Source organism: Podarcis tiliguerta (genome assembly GCF_965153285.1).
Source record: "Podarcis tiliguerta genome assembly, chromosome: 12".
NCBI classification, from domain to species: Eukaryota; Metazoa; Chordata; class Lepidosauria; order Squamata; family Lacertidae; genus Podarcis; species Podarcis tiliguerta.
This window is the reverse complement of record NC_139545.1, coordinates 5,250,523-5,275,915: the sequence shown is the minus strand read 5'-3', so window position 1 is coordinate 5,275,915 and position 25,393 is coordinate 5,250,523. Positions and strand designations below refer to the sequence as shown.

Sequence of the window (25,393 nt, the reverse complement as noted above, 5' to 3'; positions counted from 1 at the left end):
CCTCGGCTGCTGAGGTAAATTCGCCGCTGCGCGCGCACCTGCCCCTCTCCGCCTCAGAATCCAGGCCCGCTTTGCCGTTGCTAAGTGAGGTGGCCGCTCGTCGCCTCGCCTCTGCCCGCCCTCTGGAGCGGCCGGGGCGGGGCGGGAGGACTCGCCCGAGGCGGGGCTTCCTCCGCCAGCCTGACCCTCCCTCCCCACCACGGCCAGGAGCGAGAGCGGCGCGTCCCGGTAAGGAGCCCTCAGCCCCTAGTCCCCTCATCGCCTCCAGGCGATAAGGCCCCTTCGCCCCGCCCGGCCTTCGCGGTCGCTTTAGTGACCTTTCCTCACCCCCCCCCCGCGTTAACGAAGTTAAAATTCACGGGTCACGTCCCTTCTCCCTGTTTCGGTTTCCCTTCCTCTTCCCTGTCGCCAGTGGACCCACCGACCCCGCCCCATGTTTAACCTCTCCCGGTGTCGCTCGGCCTCTTGCCTCCCGCCGCCCCCCCTTGTCTCCCCTTCCCCCGCGTGGGAAGGGGCATGGGTGGACCTATGGGCTTGACTTGTAGATGAGCTTGTGCCCAAAGCAGTTTACAGGAACCGTTCGAAATAGCAGAGCACTGGAAATGCAAACAACACAAAATAGAGAATGTGTCGTTAAATTCCCAGGATCCCACTGCTTTAAGAATCTGGGTTTTGTGAGTTGTCGCTATTAATGGGGGTTGAAGGAATAAGCAGAATTGTGTCTTGAATTCAGCCAGCAGACGCTGCGGAAATTAGTCGTTTGTAACTTGGCTGAGATATGTTTTGCTTGAAGAGAATGATGGTTTTTAACTGCCTATTTTAAAACTTTGTATCATCCGAACGTGATTATCATGATGATTTGGATCTTTTCTAAGGGCTGTTTGACACATTGAATGGAGTGTAGAAACCACCAACCTAATGCAGATCACTGATGAGGATTCCTGTATGAAACATGAGTTTGATGTGCTTATACTTTGTGTTTTTGGATTACAGTGGTACCTCGGGTTAAGAACTTAATTCGTTCTGGAGGTCCATTCTTAACCTGAAACTGTTCTTAACCTTTAGCTAATGGGGCCTCCCGCTGCGCTGTGCGATTTCTGTTCTCATCCTGAAGCAAAGTTCCTAATCCGATGTACCATTTCTGTGTTAGTGGAGTCTGTAACCTGAAGCATCTGTAATCTGAGGTACCACTGTACGTCTTAAAATATAATTGCATGAAGTCTTACAAATGAGGTTGCACTTCATACTTTACAGAGCAATCCTGATCCCCAGCTAGGAAGCTGCGTGGTGAAATAGGAGATTGACCTGTGCATCTGAAGCCCATGCATCACTTGCACCAACCATGGCAGAAAGTGGGGACTGGATTTATTTTACATTGTGCTATGCTAGCTCCAGGCTGCTGCAGTTGAGGGCCCCCAAGGATCCAATGCCACTGGTGCCCCCCACCAAAACACCACATTTTGAGGCTTTCCTCAGGCTACCATCAGTGGGAGAACCACTGGTAGTAGCTTCCTGCACACTGGGGGCTTCTGCAGTGGTGTCCTTTACCCCCCTGCTAGGGCAGAGGACAGCAGAAATTGACAGAGGAGTTAATATGATGTCACCTCCATCATAACAACCCCCACCAATAGCAAGAATTAGGGTTTAGAACTGTTCTGTCAGTCTGCCTAATTTTATCTTTTTTGATCCCCAGAGGAGTAAGGATAAGAGTTGCTTCCAAGTAGTGTCAAAAGTAAAATTGCACAGTAAATTATTCTGTTGCTTAAGGGCATGAAAGATGTATTAGACAATGCTTTTATCTTTCAAGGCACTCCCAACCCTAATAGTCCATGACTCATCTGTCCTCAGTAGTGTATGTAAACATGTATATCTGCTTAGTGAAGTAAGTAGGTCAATGAATCTGAAAGATTTCCACATATTTATAAATAGATAAGATCATGTCTAAAGTATGGTGTTCTGAGGTTGCAGTCTGTTTGTAAGACTTGTATTTGAGAGATGGATAGAGATGCGCAATTACTTCATGGTGACGGACTGTTACTTCTTTGAATGGAAGAATTGTTGCAGTAGCATGTGATACTTATGCAGTATGGTGATGGGGCAGCAGGTGTTTTCTGAGACTAGTTAAATTGGGAGGAGACCAATACCTAGCTAAAGTTGGGAGGAGAGTGGAGCAGAATCTGATGCTGAAAAAGTACGGGCTTTTAATATTCTTCATTGTAAAACTATGTACCAAATTACATATGACTGAATTTTATAGCACAGCCTCAGTAGCCTGGTTTGCATGTAATGTTAATCCATATTTAATGGTTAACTATAGTTTAACATGAATTAGCACTATCCACTGAAAGTCCCCACTTTGCTCCTTCCCTTTTGTGTACCGAGAGCAGCAAACTGAAGCGCTTGGTTTGACATTTATGTGCAAACCTGGACTTGTGACTTACTTCCCCTTCCCCCAGCAAACAAATGATGTGGGTAAGCCAAGGACAAACATTTTCTACTGTTTGTAGTTTGTCTAAACAGACACTCTAAATAGATGACTCTTGATGGCCCTGTGGAAGTGAGCCAGTTATTGCTAGACTGTTCTTCCCAAGAGGTTGTTCTTTAGACTGCTGAAGAAGAACACTTGCCAAACATTTTGTACTGATCGCAGAACATTTAATGGTTGCAGAACAGAGTGCAGGGTCATAAATGTTGACCTCAGAACATGATACCATACTTTTCACTCCATAAGACGCACCTGACCATAAGACACACCTCGTTTTTAGAGGGGGAATTCGGGGGGGGGGAGGATTCTTTAAAGGGAGCACTGAGCAGAGCCTGTATGCATCCTAGGCTCTGCTCAGCGCTCCCTTTAATGAGCCGTGTGGAGCGTGTGTGCGGCGCTTGCAGGCTTTTCCCCGAGGAGGAAGAAGGGCAGCTCGTCACTGACGCTCCGCGCGGCTCTTTGGGGCTTTTCCAGGAGGTGGGGGGAAGGGACTGAGGGGCTATCCCAGAAGCTAGAACAGCAAGAGGGAGCGCTGCGCAGCGATCCCTCTTGTTGTTCTAGCTTCTGGGATAGCTGTTCAGCTTGCATTCGCCCCAAAAGACGCACACACATTTACCCTTACTTTTTAGGAGGGAAAAAGTGTGTCTTATAGAGCGAAAAATACTGTAAGTTTTATATGGGAGACTTCAGGAGAAAATTGTTTTTTCAAAAACCCTGTTATGTGTGTGTATTAACGTGCTGCTCTTTTATTTGGTTGAATGTGGTGTTTTATAGATGGTATATTATCTTACTCAACTTGTAAACCTTTTGGATAATCACAAATAGATTTATTTTTTTTTAACTGAAGGAGGAAATAGGGACATTTTATTATGAGTACTACAGTGGTTTCCTGGTTCCTGAACAGCTTCTTTGTCGAACAGATCGGCTCCTGAATGCCGCAAACCCAGAAGTAAATGTTCTGGTTTGCGAACGTTTTTCAAAAGCCAAACATCTGACGTGGCTTTTGAGTTGAAGAAGCTCCTGCAGCCAATCGGAAGCTGTCCCTTGGTTTTCGAACAGTTTCAGGAATCAAACGGACTCATGGGATGGATTAAGTTTGAGAACCAAGGTACCATTGTAGTTGGAAAGCTGTCATTTATGCCAAAGCAGGTTTTGAAAAGGCATTTGAAGGAAGAGAGGTGGTGCCGTGTAGGTATTCAGCTCCTGAATTCCAGTTTAAGTGCTGAATAGAGAATTGGCAGAAGGCGGTAGAAAAAGTATCTTGATAGGTTACAGCGACAATCCTATGCACATTTTCTTGAGGGTAAGTGTCAGGATTTACTTTGAATTCGAGTAAACATGCAAATCACTCCTCCACCTTTGTCATACTTGGTAGAAACAAAGATAGGCCACTAATTTCCATTATATATGTGGAAAACAGACTGAGATAAATGGCATGCCCAGTAGGATTATGAGTGAGTTTGGATATTAATGTTAGTGACATAAAGAAGGCTTAAAATAAATAAATCATGTCAGCAAGCAAAATATAGGCACAACATTTCAGTATGTTAGAAGATTCCTAAATACTTGAAGTTCTTTTCTTTACATTTGGGATTAGTGATGAGTTGACAGTGCAAATGTACTCTCTGCTTATAATGTAAACAGCATACTTTATTACACATTTGACTTGATGATGCTGTAAGCATTCTTGATAACAGAGATTAGTTGTATCTTCCATCTTTTCCAATGTATACCAATTTGGAGAGGAGTATATCTTTAATAATGGTATGTATTTTTGTTGTTTTTACTTACATAATGAGATATGCAGCTAAATAGTTGCCTGTTTAGTAAAAATGTTTGTGTATAAAAATGTTTCTGATTCCACATCCTGACCTATAGTTTACTTCTCTCTCCATTTACTTCATTGGATGCATTCTCTTTAATTCATTAACACTCTAGCCTATTACCACCCCTCTCTTGCTTCACTCTGTTTTATTTTTAAATTGCAGAAAACCCTTAGATATCTAGAGAATAAGGCACCTGAATTTTTCCTAGTCTGGTATATAGTAAAATTTATCTAGTGACTTGACAGTAACTACTGGTAAGATTTTCTTCCTTCTCTATGTATCCATTTTCATAATAAGCAATAAGAAATTAAAATACTGTCACCTTATTTAGGTATCATGCTTAGGTATCAAGCTTTGGACAATTAATTTTCCAGTGCTTTATTTTTGTGTGGAAAGTTTTCTATTTGCTAGTTATTTAATAACAATGAATGGATGGCAACTGCAAATACAATAATAGGCAAGGTTGGTATTCAATGGTTTTAGCTCTGTTTATAAATACCAGGGAAATAAACATGCTAAATTAGATCACTCTCTAGTGCATCTGAAAATTTCCCAATGCTAACTGAATTTTTAAAATATAAATTAGTGAGAAAACCCACATGGCTGCATTTTTTTTCAAACAGTTAATATGTAACTTGACAAATGTAGTGGCATGTGGAAAGTAGTGTTTCTTCTGTAGTCTTTTTATTAGTGGTGTTTGAGTCTCTTTGAATAAGGAGGAAAGAATTAATTTTTGGTTCCCTCAGGTCTGTTTATATATAATGGTTGCATTAATACAATAAACATAAATTAATATTGAACTTCAAGAATGAATTAATCTCCACTCATTTTCAAATGTGAAAATACATAATGAACTGGAAAAATTCTACTCTCATATCTCACCTAGCTGCAAGTGAGACACCAGGAAAGGTGTGCAGCTGAGTATCAAGACACATCCCAGTAGCTATGGTACGTCATGAATCTAGGCAATGAGGCTTAGCTACCCACTTGTTAACTCTGCTGTCGTTTAATATTTATCACCTGCACTATATTGGTATGTCCAGATGAATGAGGAAGTTAGTGCAAAATATTGAATAGTCCTTCCTTGAATAGGAAATTGTATACCTGAGGCCCGTCCTTTACCTGCCTTTCTCCATGCACAGCACTTCAAAATACTCTAGCACTGGCTTGCCAAAACATGCTATTGTTTTCCTCTTGTTTTGGCTTCATTGCTGTTTCTTCCACCTTTATTCTTATCCCTCAGGATGCCAAGATTCCACATTGCAGGCAGCAAAATCTTACACAAAGTTCCCACCAGTTTGCACTAAAATGACACAAAGTTGTACGTTCCGCCTATTGTGATCTATTGTGGCTTCTCCACCAAGTGCTTTCAGATTGCTGTAGTTTCTGGTTCTGCAGGCCTGGCAAAGTCCAGATTAACAGAAGGTTCTATCTTCAACTGGAAAATATATTTAAAAAATAGACTTCCAGTATTATACAGGCTGGTTATGAGAAACAATGTCATTGAGCAGTTATGTCAGAGGTGCAGTTATTTTGTCTGTTCTTACACTATGTATGAAAAATTAAACATTGTTTCCCTGAAGTTGTAATGATCACACTGGGGAGAAAAGCATAAAAATAATATTTTGTTCCATAAATGTAGGAATAGAAGAATACCAAGTTTCCTGTAACAAAATGTTGCAGTGCACTCCCAGCTGCCAACCCTGAACCTGGGAGTGTTTTGTTTTTTTCAAAAAATATTTTGGTGCACAGTTTTCTGTTACTAGTGCATACTTACAGGATACTGTGAACTGGTATAGGGACTAAAAAAATACTCTTTCCCTTCTTTGTTGCTTTTCAAATAGTTTTTTGATCCACCTCTTATCTGCAGTAAAACAGTGCACTACAGTCATACCTCAAGTTGCGTCAGCTTCAGGTTACGTCTTTTCAAGTTGCGTCCTGTGGCAACCCAGAAGTACTGGAACAGTTACTTCAGGGTTTTGCCACCCGCGCAGAAGTGCTAAATTGCGCCACACGCCCAGACGCAGCACTTCTGAATGTGAACGCTTCGAGTTGCAGGCATGCCTCTGGGACGGATTACGTCTTCAACTCGAGGTTCCACTGTACATTGGACTGTTGTCAGTCCCTCTTTCATAGTCAAGTTTCCCCAGCCTGCACTATGAGTATAATATTAATGGTATTGAAGTGGCATTTTAAAAATGTTTTAAAACTCTTAGTAATTATTTTGGGAGATTAAATAAAAATTGAGTTAGAAATGGTTGCTACCTTTTGGTGTGTGTGAGGGGGAATGTGAACACAGTGATGTACAACCACAGCTACACTAGAATCCTTGATTTCTCTAGGCAGCGATAATTCTATCCTGGAGGAGGCAAAACTGCTCAGTTTGGATCAAGAAGTTACTTCTCTGGATAATAAATTACTTTAGCATTTTCTTCTGTGCTCTCCAGTGTTCTGTAGGTTGTAGAAGTTCATGGTGCCATTTTTCCAGCATTAATTTCCCCCCCCCCCCTAATCTGCAGTCTTACAGGCTTCTTCATATTTAGGTTGTTCCCCAAGAATGCAGAACTTCCTCCCCACCTTATATTTGCCTGGCAACATGTCACTCATTTGAGCTCACTTTTATTAAGTTGTGATGTGTTTACATGATGAAGTAGGGCTTCTTTATTAATAATGGTCATGTTGACATGACTAATTGTGGAATTTTCTTTTCTAGAGAAATCTCGTATATGGATAAGCCTGATAGTGATGTTGAAACTGGAAAAAAGCTGCTGTAACCAAAGACAGGATGAGTCGGCTGTTAGACGATCAAGAAAATGCCCATGGCAGCAGTCTGAGCTCCTCTCATCCTTCTTTACGGGATGTTCATTCCATCAACCCAGCACAGCTAATGGCAAGAATTGAGTCTTATGAAAGCAGAGAGAAAAAAGGCATATCTGATGTCCGAAGGACTTTCTGTTTGTTTGTCACCTTTGACCTCTTGTTTATAACCTTGCTGTGGATAATAGAGTTAAATGTGAGTGTCTTTCAAATTGTACTTCTGACAAAAGGTTGGATCCAGAATAGTGAGCTTCTCTAGTCTTTGCTAAATTAGTATCTTGAAACTGAATTTTATTTATGAGTTGTAACAAACAAAATGAACCAGTTCAGCAGTGTAAGATTGCACTGAATTTTTCAACCATTTCTGGAAGGTATTTCACTCTCAGTTCAGATGAGTAAGAATGTCCAGAATAATAAATAAGAACATTTTGCATTCGACTATGAAATATAATTGAAACAGTAATGTTAAGATGCAGATTACACCATGGCTTACCAGTGTTGTGCCCAGTGCTTTTTTTCTAAAAAAAAGTTTAGGGGTACTCTCATTTTCGTACCCATATTGAAATACTGCACCTCAATGAGGCCAAACTTAGATTCACAAAATGTTTAGTGGTATGCATACCCAGCACGCCCCCCCCCCCCAAAAGCACTGGTTGTGCCCAAAGAGGTCTTCTCTGGCAACCACAGGATCCCTCCCCTGAAATTATGCTTGAACAAAGTATTCTGTTCTAGCCAATTGAAGGGCTTTCTTCATGTGTACTATGGGGTGTAAAGCTGGGGATTTGTGTGGTGACTGGGACTGATGGGAATTGTAGTCCCAAACAGCTGGGGGTAACAGGTTGGGGAAGGCTTGTCTAAACTGTAGAATAAACATTTTCCAACAGCCTTTGATGTTGACAGAATGGCCTGGATCCAACAAATTGTGAGCAGATAAAGGCTTTTGCACCCTGCCCCTGAAAAGTGAGGCTGGAAGGTTAGAGGGACTTATGGGAAAAGAGTGAACAGATTAGATACGGAGGAGGAGGTTGGCATGAATTGCAGCTACAGATCACCTGTGTAAGCAGAGATGGCTTCAGTTTGTGCTAGGTTCCGTTTGGGTACAACCTGCATTACTACCTTCTGTATAAGTGCTCAAGTAGGCTGGTACTCCACCATGTTCCTACATATCAGAGTTTTCATCAGGGAGCCACCATGATGCCAGAATTTTATGAATTTCTGTTCTGTAAACTCTCTTGGATTATAGATTCAGGTAGGTAGCCGTGTTGTTCTGACACAGTCGAAATAAATTAAAAAAAATAAAAAAATGTCCAGTAGCACCTTAGAGACCAACTAAGTTTGTTCTGGGTATAAGCTTTTGTGTGCATCTGAAGAAGTGTGCATGCACATGAAAGTTTATACCCTTAACAAACTTAGTTGGTCTCTAAGGTGCTGCTGGCCAATTTTTAATTTTTATTTATTTATTTCTCTTGGATTAGTTGGCTATAAATCTGTAGCCTTTATAACCAGTGCTCCTTTGTAAGAGCCTAGTAATTTAAATGTTGGGTACGCAGTAGGCCAACTGCTCATACAAGAGCATGGTGTGTTTGTGAATAATTGAAAATTTGGCTTCATAACCAGCCTAAAGGTAAAGGGACCGCTGACTATTAGGTCCAGTGGTGGCCAACTCTGGGGTTGCGGCGCTCATCTTGCTTTACTGGCCGAGGGAGCCGGCGTACAGCTTCTGGGTCATGTGGCCAGCATGACTAAGCCGCTTCTGGCGAAACAGAGCAGCGCACGGAAACACCATTTACCTTCCCACCGGAGTGGTACCTATTTATCTACTTGCACTTTGACATGCTTTCGAACTGCTAGGTGGGCAGGAGCTGGGACCGAGCAACGGGAGCTTACCCCGTCACGGGGATTCGAACCGCCGACCTTCTGATCAGCAAGTCCTAGGCTCTGTGGTTTAACCCACAGCGCCACCCGCGTCCCATAACCGGCCTACTCATTTGATAAAAATATGCAAGGAGTATTGGAAAAGGCTCTTTATTTATTTATTTACCTAGGTAAGAAAGAGGTGTGGAAGAAGTTTGATTTTGTCTGCGAACAACACTAGGGTTTTTTTTATATGAGAACTTTCAGCCAGTTGGCTTGTTATACCTGTACATGTATTAAAGCAAATATACTAAGGGAGCATTGAATCTTTCTACATAGTTTGTATAATCTGTCTGTAACCAGCAGCAATTAAGCCAATTCATACTTTGTTATTAAATCTAAACGGGGGCCAATCTGTGGGTTTGGGGCACTCTGAAGTAGGAATGCATTGCAGGGTGGGGGAGTTCGGTTTTCCCCTCTGTGCTGTTTTCCTGATTAAAAATGCTTTCCTTTCTCCTTCTTTGGGCACACAGACATTTTCTCTAATGGAGCAAAAAGCAGGGGAAATGTTAAAAGAATGAATGGCATCTGATACCCCCACCTTCCAGTCTCATAAATTCTGATCATAGAACTCCAGCATCTCATCTAACATTTGGTTCTGGGTTAAAACAGTTTAGCAAAGTATTTATAGTGAATATAAAGTTCCAGGAATGCATTTCCCAGCTAGTAATCTTACTTGGCATTTCTGTAGTGTTTTAGAGTACATCTTATACATTCTCTGTCATCTTAATAACAACCAAACTGACAGGGCTGTGGTGTTATCATTGTTTGGTAGAAGTAGCTAAGGCTGAGAAAGTGGTTCACCTAAAGCCACCTCCTGAGTTGCTGGCTGAGGGGAAATTGGAATGTGGACTTCTGCTTGCATGGTTAGCACTGTATTACACTGGCTCAGAGGACTGGACATATCTTGGGGGGCTGCTTCAGCATGTATAATTCCATTGTAATTCTCCCCCCCTCTTTTTTTACAAATTGGAAAATGGTATTGCTTCCTTTAAACTTTACTTTTTACCTAATTCATAAATTATTAAAGACAAAACACTTTTCTGCTAAAATTGGAATAAATTTGACAGATACAAAGTGAAAAATCCTTAGGCCCGTTTCCTGTTAATGACTTCTAATTGCACGTTCCAGTGGTAGCTGGCAAGTGATCTTTATTTTACATTGTGATAAGTTTCCGTTCACAGTAGTTGATTTTGGGTGGAAGTCTTGAACTGCTTTGTTAATGCATCTGGTTACACAACAAGTCTGTATTCACTTGCATGGCTGTAAATTGCCATAATTAAGAGAATGGTGGTGGAAGTGGTGAATTGTGTGTATACATGGCAGGCCTTTCCTTCTTTCTGATAAAGCAAAGCAGTAATGTTTGTGACCCTTGCATATGAGATTCAGCCTTGGATCTCTAGTATGATTGAAGTTAAAATGCCAGGGTGGGCGTATTCCGGGGGTGATTTGTGCTGCTCATACAGTAGTCTGCTTGATCAAAAAGGGTAATGGAACTGCGAACTTGTATTCACATTTGCAGCTCTTATTCCATGGAAGTAAAAATCTTGTTGCAGTTTTTCTTTGCATGGAAATGGAGCTGTGACTCATGTGTTTGTGGCTCCCATCTTACATTGCTCCTGTGAGTAGACTGCTTGCACGAGTCTCTTTGGTTTTATTCTCAACTCAGTTCTGCTATATTGTTAGGACCCAAGTGATTTATTGTATGTATGTTTTGAATTGCTTTGTACCATGTGGTTTTGGTTTTTGAAAAGGAGAACCACAGAACTCTGCTGAAGTGCTTTCAAAAATTGAAAATTAATTATGTTAATAGCTTGATCAATTCTGTTTTCTGTAGGTAAATGGAGGCATTGAGAAAACATTAGAAAAAGAAGTCCTCCAGTATGACTACCATTCTTCGTACTTTGATATCTTCGTAAGTATTTGCCTCCTGTGTCTTAATTCTGTTTTACAGTGGTACCTCGGGTTACATATGCTTCAGGTTACATACGCTTCAGGTTACAGACTCCGCTAACCCAGAAATAGTACCTCAGGTTAAGAACTTTGCTTCAGGATGAGAACAGAAATCGTGCTCTGGCGGTGCGGCGGCAGCGGGAGGCCCCATTAGCTAAAGTGGTGCTTCAGGTTAAGAACAGTTTCTGGTTAAGAACAGACCTCCGGAACGAATTAAGTTCTTAACCTGAGGTACCACTGTGTTAGTAATTATCATGTAAAGTAGTCTTGTGAAACTTGCCTGAATTGGATACCTAAAATTGTTTCTAAGAGTGGACAGGATATTTGTCAATTACACTCTCAGAATTTTCTTCTTCTTAATGAAGTTTCTATCCGCTTGAAGAAGAAACTCTGCTCAGCTGTATTGCTCAAATGCAGTTCCAGTGACTTCATGAAAGCGAAAGGAGAAGAACTGTAAAATCAGTGTGTCACACAGAAAATGTTTGATGTCGTCTAGATTGTGAAGAAATCACTTACAGTAGTACCTCCGGTTAAGTACTTAATCCATTCCGGAGGTCCGTTCTTAACCTGAAACTGTTCTTAACCTGAAGCACCACTTTAGCTAATGGGGCCACCTGCTGCTGCTGGCCCACCGGAGCACAATTTCTGTTCTCATCCTGAAGCAAAGTTCTTAACCCGAGGTACTATTTCTGGGTTAGTGGAGTCTGTAACCTGAAGGGTATGTAACCCGAGGTACCACTGTATATAATTTTAGTTTCTAATTATTATTATTTTGTTCCTTTAAAAAAATGACCTTAATGCCTTTTTCTCTCCCTCCTCCTTCCTCTATAGCTCCTGGCAGTCTTTCGGTTTATGATTTTGATACTTGCATATGCATTGTGTAGACTTCAACACTGGTGGGCAATAGCTGTAAGTAGTAGACTTCAAAAGTTTAAAAGTTGGAAGATTTTGAAAAATGGTATTTAAATGATACGGTGTGTGAGATGTAGCTCTAGTGTTCTACTTGCATTTGCACTAGCTAACAAAAATATTTCCTCTTGCATAACTTTTAAAGGTAAAGGGACCCCTGACCATTAGGTCTAGTCGTGACCGAGTCTGGGGTTGCGGCGCTCATCTCGCTTTATTGGCCGAGGGAGCCGGCATACAGCTTCCGGGTCATGTGGCCAGCATGACTAAGCCGCTTCTGGTGAACCAGAGCAGCGCACAGAAACGCCGTTTACCTTCCCGCTGGAGCGGTACCTATCTATCTACTTGCACTTTGACGTGCTTTCGAACTGCTAGGTTGGCAGGAGCAGGGACCGAGCAACGGGAGCTCACCCCGTCACGGGGATTCGAACCACCGACCTTCTGATCAGCAGGCCCAACTCTTTGTGTTAAAGATTTGTTTTCTGAGGAATTTGAAGAAAAATTGTGTGCTTGTGTTGTTTGGATTGGTTGGATTTACTTTCACAAGGTGGGAATGCATATATTATATTGCAGGTTACACATGCTTTCAAATGGTGACCAAAGTTCTGTGGGTGTCCTGTGGGTGCAAATTCCTCTGTTGGGAAACTCAGAAGTATAGAAAGTATTTTTTAATCTTTGGCCAGTACCATTTACAACAGAATCCAAACACAAGATCTGCCAGAATGAGCAAGTTTAGAGTAGGAAGCGCTTGTGCTGAGCTGGGACTCAGTTGGGGCTATGCTTACTTAAATTCCCGCATCCCAACTCAGCTGGGGCTCAGCTGTTAGAACTTAAGCTGGAGGAAGCTACAAAAACGTGACACTGGGGGTGCAATGAGGAGAGACTTTTCTAAAACTTTCAGCTCAGTCATTTGACATAGCAACCTGGTGGAACTTAACACTGGCAAAAATGATGTTGTAATTCAAAGTATTTTAAAGGCCTGTTTCTCTTCTGCCAGGCTTAGGCTGACTCAGCTGGCAGTAGTCCTACCCCTGAATGGAGCTTGTAGTAGGGGTAATTTAAACCGTCTGAATTTAAGTCAGAGTAAATTCTACCAGCTTCCTATACTTAGTAGGATTGCTCTGCCCATTTATTAAACACCCTGTGGCCATAACATTAGCAAACAGTGAGATTGCTAAGTATTGCTTAGAGCTAAATGAGGACAATTGTAGTTATGTGGTTAACTGTTATAGTGTTGTGTTATGGATTGCAAAAGTAATTTGTTGCTTTCATAACTCTTAATATTTCTTTCAGTTTACAACAGCAGTAACCAGTGCCTTTTTATTAGCAAAAGTAATTCTGTCCAAGGTATGGATTATAACAGTGAATTCTAATTTATATCATGTAACTGTTTTGTTGTGAGATGTTTTGACATAACTTGTTCTCTCTCCTCTTCATGTATCCCCTTCAAGCTATTAACTCAAGGGGCTTTTGGCTATGTATTGCCCATCATATCTTTCATTCTTGCCTGGATTGAAACCTGGTTCCTAGACTTCAAAGTTTTACCACAAGAAGCAGAAGAAGGAAACAGTAAGTTTCTTTGCAGTGCAGTTAGCAGTTGCCCTAGGAAGCGTATAAACAGAAGGAACTTCAAGTACACAATATTCTTACATAGGGCTTGAGGGAGAGTGATGCTGTGGTATCCACAGAATAAAATTGTTATAATGACTTTCCCTGAAATACAGTCATACAAGAAGGACATTTAAAGATTACTGCTGTTACTGCTCTTTTTAAGGGCTGTGCACTGAATTCAGGTGAGACCCAAATCCCAAACCAAATTGGACTGAATCCAAAGGGATTCAGGCCTTGGATGAGTTGGGTTGAGATAGCCACATATCACTGTGAGTCAGATTAGATGACTTGGGGATCCAGCGCTGTCAGGGTATCAGGCATAAAGAAGAGACAAGGCATGGCATTTTCCATGAAAAGGCTGAGATCTACCTGACCTCCAATTGTGTCTTCCCAGGAGAAGGTAGGAGCCTGATGCCACCTGACTGTCCTTCCTGCTGTACACCCTGCTCTGAAAGGATTGGTGCCTCCACTTGACGGCTTTTGTGCGGCAGCCACAATCTTGTGCGGTGCAGGGTGTTCCTTTGTAGGGTGGCTTCCCTGCAGATAACTCACTTGCAAACTGCACCTCACAGGATTGAAGCATCTTTCCTGTGTGCTCCTTTGGAATCAGAAGCTGCTTGCAAAGGGCCACCCTCTAGAATTGATCCCCCATTAAAATAACCAAAGCCCCAATCAAACATTGCTATGCCCCCGTATCTCAGGGTGGGTTGGCCTGATTCCCCCCCCCCCCCACATTGGAGCCACGGAGAAATTGGGGGACTGTGCACAGCCCTAGATTTTAAAAGCTGGACACTTCCTTTGAAAGATACTACAGTCATGGATGCTTTCATTTCCTTTTAGGACTACTGTTGGTGCAGGATGCCTCTGAACGAGCTGCTCTTATTCACTCGGGACTCCCCTCTGATGGGCAGTTCTATTCCCCACCTGAATCTGAAGCAGGTACTGAGGTTTTTCATCAGATCAAGATAAGGCATGGCACTTTGGGGATTGATTTTGTTCAGATTTCAATTGTCTCATTCTTTTTGACTACAGTAGTATCTTGGTTTACGAACTTAATCTGTTCCAGAAGTCCGTTCTTAAACCAAACATTCTTAAACCAAGGCGTGATTTCTTATAGCAGCAGGGTACTCAATTTACAAATAGAACACACTCAGCAGGAAGCGAAACATGTTCTTATTCCAAGGCAAAGTTCACAAACCAAAACACCTACTTCTGGGTTTGCAGTGTTCCTAATCCAAGTTGTTCATAAACTAAGCTGTTCGTAAACCAAGGTTCCACTGTATAAATATTAAATATTGTAGTCAAAAAAGCTTGAAGGCCTGCGGTCAGAATAAGTTAATTTAAAAGTTGGCACCTGCATTTATTTATGATATTTGTACAGTATCCTGCATTTCAACCAGCCATTACAATACTAGTTCAGTAAAATATCCAAAAATCCACAACCATAATAAAATACTGAACTAGAGTCAGTAATGATTAAAGCAAAATCTATAAGGTCTAGAAAAATTATCTGACATCTACTGGGATCAAGTGCTAATACTGGATTCAAGTACTTTTGCACAAAATGCATAGTTAAACTGTCTATTTGCAGGCACAGAATGTAATGATGGATTTAAATTGGAATTAAAGACAGATTTACTGAGGGAAAGTATGGCTCCAAGTAGAGATGTAAAATTTCCAGAAATTTTGAAGCCATGAGAAAAAAATGTGTGTCTCCCCCCCCCCCCATTTTCCCCCCAGAAAAAAAATATGGAAATTTGGGGGGGGGGGAAATGTTCAGTGTGGAGTAGTTTTACAAATTGCGTGAAACGCAGTGATATAAAAGTACTATGCTTGCATTAAAACAGGTAACCACCCTCCTTTCCCTTAAAAGCAACAAAAAAACAAGAAACCATCAACATAAATAATAATCAGATTTGCCCCTTAGCACCAACAGCAAATAAAGTTAAGATCCACCTCAGTATTTAAGCTCCATAGAAGATCTACCTTTTGAGTAGTGCTTTAAAAAACCCAAACAGAAGACAAAACATATATATGCAGTTTATTCTCTCTCATTTTCTGAACTACTATCATTTCCCATTTCTTCTTCCTCTTCCTCTTTGTTATTTTTCTCACGGACTTCTAAAAAAAACAGCGTTGGGGAAAAACCTGTTTTTTTCTGGGGCTTTTCTAGGCCTTCCCATCTCTACTTGAGGACAGCCGGGGTACAGCATAAGGCAAATTTTTTGCATGCCAGGCCCAGATGGAACCAACATCCAGTTACTGAATAGTATGTTGCACTAGGGCTCCAACTCTGTTTGAAAGGAAAAGGAGTGTGTGTGTTTTTAAAATTGAATTTGTTATTATATGTTATAAACCACATGATGGTAAGAGATCTTTCTAAACAGTTTACAAAAATTTAGAACACAACATTAAAATGATTGATAAAACACAGTTAAAAGCAAGTATGTTAGAGTATTCAAAAGATGATTAAAGTCAACAGTGGTTAAAAGGAAGTAAATTGCATGCAGCTTCTACGTGTTCAGATGGGCTGGCCCTAACGAAAGATACCTGCCTGGTGTCAGTTGCCAGGAAGCTCCAAAGTGTGGGTGCTGGAAGGCCTGAAAAAAACAACAACAGAAAAATGGCGGCGGCGGGGGGGAGGAGGTTTTTCCCCCATTTTTCCCCAAAGCCATTTTTAAAGGAAAAATTAGGGGCGAAATAGTGTGTGGAATATTCGAAGTATATCAAACTATTTTTTTTCAATTTTTCTGGGGGAAACCGGCTTTGGAAAAAGGGGGAAAACCTGGTCCCACCCTCATTTTTTTCTGGGGGTTTTTCCAGGCCTTCCCATCTCTATTCCTGCCCCAAAGGGCTTACAATCATTAATTTGACACAGGGAGGGAACAGAGGAAGCTTGAAGTCTAGGATGTATCCTGAATCCTGCTGCGAGACATAAGCCAGCGTCTGTGAGTTTAGACTTTGGGATTCCCAGACATTTCCCATCTGTAACCTCTTCCTCCCTTTTTGCAATAGGGTAATTAAGGTCATTCTATTAGAATTTCCAAGTGAATGTCAAGCAGGGAGGGAGGGGGGAAGAGAGAGTGGAATTCTGGTGGAAACGGAAGGTTGGAGGAGGCTTAGAAAGAGAGAGTGAATGTTGGGTTGGTAGGTTGTTGAGAGTCGGTTGAGAGCGGTGTGTTCTAGAAGGGGGGGCACTTGGTGGGGACGTGAAGCTGGGCTGGGCAGCTCTTCAGGATCAATAGTAGGATCAAGTGTGCCCATCAGTGATCATGAGAAGGAATTCTGAAGGTAGGAGCAGCTCCGAGGCCCAGAGATGATGAGTGGCATAGAAACATTATTATTATTGTCACCCGTCACTGGTGCACGTGGCTTGGCTCCCTGGCTTGACTTGTCCACAGATGTTGAAAGCTTGGCAGGTCCTCAGCTGTGGTCCCCAGATTATATTTTCTGTTTTGAATATCTGGTTGCTTACAAGGTTGAACCCTATGGCCTTCCCATGCCTCTATTCTCATTAAGGCTGTGTTCACATCCCACCTTGAAATCACAGGGTCGTTCCAGTAAAATGGCAACATACACACTCATTGATCCTAAACACGTTCTAGATCTTTTTAAAGAGAATTTCCCAAAGTTTCAGGATTTTGCCCCTGGTTGGAAGGGGTTTTAACAGGAAGGTGAGTATACATTAGTTGAAATTTATCCCTCCAGCTACCCACAAATGTGAGCCGAACAGCGTTTTAAAATCCCCTCTTTAGCAGCAAAACCAAAAGCTTAGGAGTTAGGCTGCGAAACCTTGTTTGGAGCAAGTTCACTTCAGAAAGACACCAGAAAGAACCAGGCAGCAAGCTGAGAAGTTTAAAAATACGCCTAATTTATTATCATGCATTGATTCACAGCAACAGTAGCGGTAAAAACTATGCAGGCAAAATACTGTTCTGGATTTGCAGGGGACACCCCTAAACCTGGAGATTAATAAATGGTAGAATTTTGAGGATTTGAAGTATTGAAGGGAAGATTGGAGGTCAGTGGGAAAGTGCAGGCTCCAATTTCTTTCCAAGCCAGGGTCTCACCTGGGATAGAGAGAGGAACATGCCAAAAGGGGCTGGTGGCCCATCGGAAAGCCAGGGAGAGAGGCCTTGGACTCCAGGGCTGCCCTGCTGTGGAGAACTTCTGTCAGATGCGGATTCCCTCCATGCAGACGGAAAGTGGCAATAGGAGAATAAAGCATATTTCTTGGAGCTACGACCACCTCAGTTGTGTCTCCATTCTCCCAAGGAACATGGACGCTGGGTGAGTGCCTGGACCCCCCTGGTGTTGGTTATGTAAATGTCAGTTTTGTTCGGCGACACCCAACTTTTGTAACAAAACTGACATTTACATAACCAACGCCAGGCACATGCGGAAGAGGCATGTCTGCATCTAACACGGGTCCACGGAAGAGAGGGGGGAACATGAAGTGCAATGTGATCCTTTCTCTCCAGGAGAGCAGGGAAAAGGACCTCACACAGAGCCCTCTCTGCCAATTGCATTTCTAAGGTCCAAGCCCCTGCCTGTCAGCAATGCAGCTCTGCGGACTTAGCCCCTATGGATGGTGTGTACACAGCTTTGGTTTAAAGGGAAAGGAGTGTAGCAAGATTTATTTTGTGTTATTTCTTTGCACCATCGCTGCGTGTGACCCTTGACAAAGAGGCTCCTGCCCAGAGGAGGCTTACAATCTTTAATTTGACACAGGGAGAGAACAGAGGATGGTTGAGGTCCAGGGTGTATCCTGAGTCCTGCTGCGGGACATCAGCCAGGGTCTCTGAGTTTAGACTTTGGGATTCCCAGACATTGCCGATCTGTATCCTCTTCCTCTGCTTTTATTTTCCCTTCTGTCTCATAGCTCCTAAGACAGGTAGGCCGCAAAGGCTCCTGTGGCTCCGCGAAATGAAAGAAGGGGAGGACTCCACGTGTAAAAGTGGTATTTTGGAAGTTGTGGTATGTTAATTCCACGGGGAATCCATTCCCCTCATGTGCCAGGAGGTTGTGGTGCCAACCTGAGCGAAACAGGACTGGGGGGGGGGGGGAGCAGGCCCTTCTTGCCCCAGCCCCTCGTCTCCCTTCTTTTGAGCCAGGGGTTAGGCCGTCGTGTGCCCAGGCAGGAGCAGCGAGCGTCAGCAGCCAGTGGTGACGTGGGCATGGGCAGCAGGCAGGGGTGCTTGTTCAAAGTCACGATGGCTATATAGTGGTACCTTGGTTTGCATACGTCTTGGTTTGCATACGTTTTGGATTACAAACACATCAAACCCGGAAGTGCGTGTCCCGGTTTGCAACCTTTTTTTGTATTACAACCCCCCTTTTTTTTATTACGAACAATTTTTTTTTCTTGGGTTACAACCTGTTTTGGTTTACAAATGGACCTCCGGAATGGATTGTGGTTGTAAACCAAGGTACCACTGTATATTTTACTTTCAGTATTAAGAGCAGCATGCCTCTGAACAAGAAAGAATCATGCCTTGCTCATGGGTTTCCTATAGCCGCCTGATTTGTTGCTATGGGAAACAGGACGCTGGACTGGATAGGTTTTGGAGTAACACTGTCAGTTATGTTTTTAGTATGCAGAGTGAGCAGCATTTAGCTAGTGCATCTTGGTTAGAGAGTAAATTTCACTTGTTGGGAGCTTGCGCGCGTGCGCATACACACGCACGGAGAGAGATACTTGTAGGTAAGAAAATAATAAAGTTGTTTATTGTTGCATCAAACAGTTTCTGGTTCTAGTCTTACTAGGCTAGGGAAGAACAAGGCAGCCATGCTTGCTCCTTTGTTCTCTTAGAGCAGGTCTGTCCAACTGGTCGATCATGATCTACCGGTCGATTGCAGGCTGCTCCTGGTCAATCCTGGTTGATCTTCAGCAATCGACCAAACAAAAACAAAGTTTGGTGAAGCCTCCCCCAAAAAAGCTCAACAACTCTGGTCAATCCAATGGGTAGATCACTGCCAATTTATTTATAGTGGGAGTAGATTGCAGTCTCTTGGAAGTTGGACACCCCTGTCTTAGAGGATGGGTTAAAGATGATCTCTCATCTTGATGTCGGAGAGAAAAGTGTGAGAAGGAAGTTAACAGGGTGCAAGTCTAAACAAGTTTTAAAAGGTTTGCAAAGCAGTCTGCTGCCTCTGTGTTCTGCCTTATTCATATGTATGTTTGTTAAATAGGTGATATTGACTCTATGACTGTCAGTAGTGAATGTCAGTAATACAGTGAACTTTGGATTGCTTTGGGGAATTGTGAGGAAATAGAATTGGAATTAATTTTCTTTTAGCTCCATCTAGTGGTCAGCAAAGACAGTGATGAGCATTAGGATCTTGGGAGCTTCAGTTACCGCAGGGGTAGGGGACGCAGTTATGCTGAAACAAATCAAAGATCATTATTTTGTAGCTGTCATTCTGACTTTGAAGAGACAATACTTTTTCTAAACGCTATTTGGTGTACAGAAGAACTGGAGGTGATTTTCTCTGTAAGACAATAAAATTATTGCAGATACATAACTTGTTGCTTCCGTAGATTTTAAGGGAATTACTTAACCACTCTCCCGCAAGAGAGGTCATTGTTGCATTCTTGGGGGCTGGAAGTAGATCCCTGTTATCATTCTGAACATATAGTCAATTCAGTATTCTGCCTTGTACTGAGTTTAGCCATTGGTCCATCTATCTCATGAATATCAGTGACTCTGCAAGGTCTCAAGCTGAGATCCTGTTACTCTTTTAATGTAGATGTCAGTATTCAGCATGTAAAATATTTATAATACTGCTGAGCTATGTCCTTTCTACATCCACTAGTAGAAAAATCATTCAGTATATTAGGGATATTTTTTTTAAAAAAACCATGTTTGCCCTATTCCAGAAACTAGAATGCCTTTATCATGTCCATCTTAATTTATTTGTTCATAATTCCAGGAAACTCACATGACCTGCCTTATAAAATCTAAACTTTTGCATTTAAAAATCAGTTATGCTACTGCATGGCCAGCTTTTGATTTAGGGTGCTGCAGGTACAATATATATCAGTCCAACTCTCTTGCTTTTTTATTTCACCATATATTTCATGAGAATTGTGTCTTGGTTTCCAATGAGAGGCTGGTGCCAGGATATATTTTTGAGGCTTCATAAAGTTTGTGCCAGTGATGTTTTTTCAGAGAGCTGCTTGTTTATGCATTCAAATGGGTTTTTCCAAAGAACCAGAGATTTGCTTTCAAACCAATCATAGTGGGGAGCACTTTCACTGTTTGGTGTAGGGATAAGGAAAGAATCCTTAACACAATACCAGGGTTTTTGCTGTAGTGGGCTTCTGCAGTATCTCACTAATAGGTTCTTTTTCTTTGTTGTGCACATTCCGTAAGGAAGGGGGAAGGAGCGGGGAGGCCGCCAGCAAAGTGGTACGGCTCCCCCTACCCACAGAGTAGCCCAGGAGTGCGGGGGAATGGTACCCATAGGATTTTCTTCATTTGCCATGTATGGCTGTGAGTGCCTGCGGTCTTTTTTTTCCTTTTTGTCCTCTTGAATTTTAAAGGTGAGGCTTATATTCAGGCCAATACGGTATTTCCCCATGATGATTGATATATAATGTAAAAAATTATCATTATGAGCTTCATTTTGCATTATAACTTTTTATTTGGGTTTTTAAGGATCTGATGAAGAATCTGAAGAAAAACAGGACAGTGAAAAACCTGTGGTATAGCAAATGTGACAAAAAAATTATAGGTAAGTTCTTACATTTGAAGTACTGGGTCAACAGTTTGTCCACAATTTAGCAGCTGTAACCTGCATGTTCTCCTGTCCCATGCTGTATTATTTATACAATTGGCTTGAAGATTAGATTAAAGATTGCTAAACCCCAAATACTACTACAGTGGTACCTCGGGTTACATACGCTTCAGGTTACAGACGTTTCAGGTTACAGAAATAGTACCTCGGGTTAAGAAATTTGCTTCAGGATGAGAACAGAAATTGCGTGGCGGCGCCGCCGCGAGGCCCCATTAGCTAAAGTGGGGCTTCAGGTTAAGAACAGTTTCGGGTTAAGAACGGACCTCCGGAACGAATTAAGTATGTAACCAGAGGTACCACTGTACAGAACAAATTTTCACTGTAGCACTTTGTTTCTGTGCGCTTTACTTGCCCTGTTGAGTAAGACAATAAATTTGTCTTATATTAAAGACATAGATACAGGTTGTGAGGTTAGGTACAAGATACAGCTGGGTATCGTGTAACTACATAATTAAGCAGCAGATAAACCTGCTCTTGGCTGTACAGTTTCAGCCAGTGGTTGAATGTTCCTCTGTCCAGCAAGCCCCTGTGCAGAGAAAACAGGTGTGGCTGGGAAAAGGTTAGGGTTAACCTGCTCCTTAACTCTAGTTTCTAAGTGTGGGGCTGTTTCAGTTTTGCTGTCTGTCTTGCATTTGAATGTTTGGCTTTCTATTTCAGAGTGAAAACCAGAATGTGGAATTACTCAGAATTTGCTACTCTTGGAACTGTAATGATGACGACGACTATGTTTCACTTATTATTGGAACTCATAGCAGAAACATTTATTTATTTATTTATCAAGGGAAACTATCCCTGGGCTCTGTTAATACCTCACCAATTCTGTATATCATATGAGAGAATGACTGAATCATGCCTAATAGGGAAAAGTGCTTGTGTGTAATGTATCAATGATGCTTGATGATGCCCATTTTCTAATGACCAGGAAGCCCCTGGAGAACGGTGTACTTGTGAATCTAACCTATAGATGTAATAGTATATGAAGTAATACTTTATGATGAAAGTCTCGTCTAATGAAGAAGTGGATTCACAAAATTGTTAATGTCGTCCATTTTACTTTTTATTTTTTAACTCTTTTTTAAAAAAAGATGGAGATAAGCGCTCCTTGTAAATTAAAGGAACACATTAATAAGATGTGTTTGTGTGGTGTACATTCTCAACATGTGAGAGAAAGCCTTGCCTCCTCTTAAATAGAACTATAAACTATTACGTTAATGTAAGGTTTTGATCTCTTGTGCCTGCTGATAAAATGGAAACAGCAGGCTTAGTTCTGCCAGTTTCTAAGCCATATGGATTGCTTTGGCCTTGTTTTTAAAAATGTAAATGCCAGTTGATGCAGTTAACATTCTGAAAATTAGAGACTTGCGGTAAAACTTTATCCATATGTTTTCTAAGTAGGGCTGGTTATTTGAAACAGTGGGTCACATGAATGGCTGTGTACATTGTCCAGTACAAAAAGACTTTCTAGTTAGAGCAGACAATGGGATATAGTGTCTCTGCTTGGTTGGTGTGGGATTCAGCATCTTGCCTAGAGCTTGTAGATTAAAGAAGCTAAGGGGGGAAATTTATTGCCAAGGTCTTTTTAATTTTCAGTAGGAGCTGCTCTTGTGATTATCTTACCCCATGTTCTGGAAGTAGCCCAGAATACAACTGTATAGCAGAGCAACACCCATGGCATTCAGATAAGGTAGGAATTAAGCTAAAGGTAGCCATTACATATTAAGTGTGTAGATGCCATGATGCAGAACTCTTGCAGAAGTGAGACTTGATAAACAAGCAAGGTAGATAAATCACAAGGCTGCAAGGACAGTCATAGTTGTGCCAAATGAATATGGGATGGTGACTTGGTCATTCCTGCTTACTAACCTCAAATTCAAAGGCTTCATTACTCATTCCCTGTGCCTCTGATTATAGATTTTTGTCTGCAGAGCAAGTACTAGTTGTGTAGCCCCTTGCTTTGTTTTCATCAAGATGCATAATGATGGCACGGGGAGGATATTTAATACACACAAGCAAATGAAAAAGTACAAGTGATGAGAAGCAACTGAGCTGCTTCTGGAGCTGATCAAAGGTTTATTTTGAATGACACAACACTGGAAAACGTAATAGTTACATATGACTTATTGATACAGAATACATTTTTTAAACTTTCAAGGGATTGTTGAAGGTGTGCTGCATAAATACATATAGTGAAAATATATTGTGTTTATCTTTTCCTTAGATTAGCATCTTATTTAGTCATACAACCCATTCGATTCTTAAAGTAAGAAAATTAGCATTATAACACCCTTTATCATAATTATCTTATCCCTAGGTATAGCAGGTGGTAATATATAGGCGATTGAGCCATGCCTTCCCTGGTGTTTTAGCAGGTTTGAGTTTGATAACATTTTTGTCATTTTGGAATGATGATTTTGCATTACAAATGCAGATATTACTGTCTTAATATTTTGGCAATGGAGCAGCTAGTTTCCAGTTGGAACATATATTTTTTACTGTAATGCCAGACAATCAGAGCAAATGCCTGTATGAACAAATACTACATCAAGGAACTACAATGTTGGGTAAGATATGTGCAAATGCATATAATCAGTGGTGGTCAACCTTTTGGGGAGCATGCCATAAATCAAGGCCAAAGTATGATAGTATTGCTTTAGGGCACATTATAGTACATAAGCAACTCATACCCGTTGTGGCATTTCCTTCTAGTCTAACCTAGGCAGCAAGCAGGCGTGCGTAGCCTTACTGTCATAACCAGATGTGGGCATTCCTCAATTCCTTCCTGCTGTCAATGTCACTCTGGCACATATGCTTCTAGTTGGCCACCTATGATTCTTATGCTCTATATACACATACAATGCATCTTCATGTGTCTGTCTGTCTGTATGTATGTATGTATGTATGTACGTTTGAAAATAACATTGAAAAACTTTGCAGGTTTTTTTAAAAACACACTCAAATTAAAATAGCTTGACCTCAGTACTACAGGATTACTTACTAATCAAGTCTTCTGCAGTGCAGCAACTCAATACAATACAATTAGTGCAGAGAAGTTAAGGTTCTGGTATTGAGGAGGCTAATCAAGATTTGCATGGGAAAGGATCAGGTTACAGGATCACCATAGCTCTGACAAAGTACAAACAAACCTGTTGCCACGTAAAAGTGAACAAATAAGGACATTTTTTTCCACATACTGTTTCAGAATATGCTAGCTTTAACTTCTTGCAGTCATGCTCATTTGATATGTGTCACCAAGTTTTTGTCTGGCACCAGTCTGTAAACCATGACAGCTCGACTATAAAGGTGGGCTCCTGTGTATTGGAGAAATTCAAAATGCAAGGACCGAGCTTCCTACCACCTATATTATGCCTGAGCTGAGAACTACTGCAAACAACGGGTGAAGTTTTCAGGGAAGAGTCCTTTATAAGTAGCTACATCCTTGTATTGAAGCCAATCAGATTCCTTAATCCCTGTTAACCATCCTGCTTCCTGCAAGGAGAGAGAGAGAAACGTTTCCAGTTTTTAAATGCCTCTATTATAAAAGTCACAATTATATGTATTGCCTAAACACGTCAAAAGGCTTTGCCTGGCAGAGAAAAGTCCTCCATTTGAAAGGCAGTGTTTTTTTTCAGTCTAGTCACATTATTTAAGAGCCAAAATAAGCAAATTATCTCCAATTAGTTTAAGCGGCTATCATTCACTGTAAATGTGCTTCCAGACAACCACTCTTTTCAGGTGGGGCTCAATCATATGCAAGCAAATTCAGGAAGTTGAATTAAAGTTGATTTGGTGCTGTTGAAGAACAAAACAAGCCCCCCCCCCCATTGATTTTTTGTTATAGGGCAAGTGATGGGAACAATAAGTGTGGGATAACACTTGACAGAACATCATAAAACATGCCCACAAACAAATTAAATAAACGTACACCAAGATGTATGCTCAATAAACAGGCAATCTGGAAGCAACCTATGTGACCCCCCTTTGATTTTATTTCTTACCGCATTTGCATTTCCAAACAATGCACACTTCTATTGGCAGGCACATTTTTATAGCTGAAAATTTGTTCAAAATATTTGGCCATAAA

At 41.5% G+C, this 25,393-nt stretch overlaps 2 protein-coding genes across 9 annotated transcripts in view; one reads left to right on the top strand and one right to left on the bottom strand.

Moving 5' to 3' along the window:
- Positions 1-24,205, top strand: STARD3NL (STARD3 N-terminal like). 3 transcript variants are annotated; one of them, XM_083407144.1, is made up of 9 exons: positions 1-228; positions 7,025-7,324; positions 10,880-10,957; positions 11,827-11,904; positions 13,195-13,248; positions 13,353-13,470; positions 14,353-14,451; positions 21,174-21,249; positions 21,970-22,443. In XM_083407144.1, the coding sequence occupies exons 2-8, from the start codon at positions 7,097-7,099 to the stop codon at positions 21,224-21,226; spliced, it is 708 nt and encodes a 235-aa protein (XP_083263270.1). In that variant the 5' UTR covers positions 1-228; positions 7,025-7,096; the 3' UTR covers positions 21,227-21,249; positions 21,970-22,443. The 3 variants fall into 3 exon arrangements, 2 of the variants coding, with proteins under 2 accessions (XP_083263270.1, XP_083263271.1); XR_014503868.1 differs by having other exon boundaries at positions 34-228; positions 21,174-21,400; positions 21,620-24,205; XM_083407145.1 differs by lacking the exon at positions 13,195-13,248 and having other exon boundaries at positions 34-228.
- The window catches only part of LOC310661258 (amphiphysin-like), a 96,830-nt gene continuing 94,780 nt past the window's right edge, over positions 23,344-25,393 (bottom strand). For 3 of the 6 annotated variants that reach the window (XM_083407057.1, XM_083407060.1, XM_083407061.1), the window contains one exon: positions 23,344-24,798. In XM_083407057.1, coding sequence (XP_083263183.1) covers positions 24,691-24,798 — 108 coding nt within the window. In that variant the 3' untranslated portion in view covers positions 23,344-24,690. The remainder of the gene's footprint in view (positions 24,799-25,393) is intronic. The other 3 variants (XM_083407056.1, XM_083407059.1, XM_083407058.1) reach the window with 1 other exon arrangement.

Coding starts and splice junctions, on each gene's coding strand:
- STARD3NL (XM_083407144.1), top strand. CDS start 7,097: ATGAGTCGGCTGTTAGACGATCAAGAAAATGCCCATGGCAGCAGTCTG. Junction 7,325..10,879: donor TGTGGATAATAGAGTTAAAT/GTGAGTGTCTTT, acceptor TGTTTTCTGTAG/GTAAATGGAGGCATTGAGAA. Junction 11,905..13,194: donor AACACTGGTGGGCAATAGCT/GTAAGTAGTAGA, acceptor TATTTCTTTCAG/TTTACAACAGCAGTAACCAG.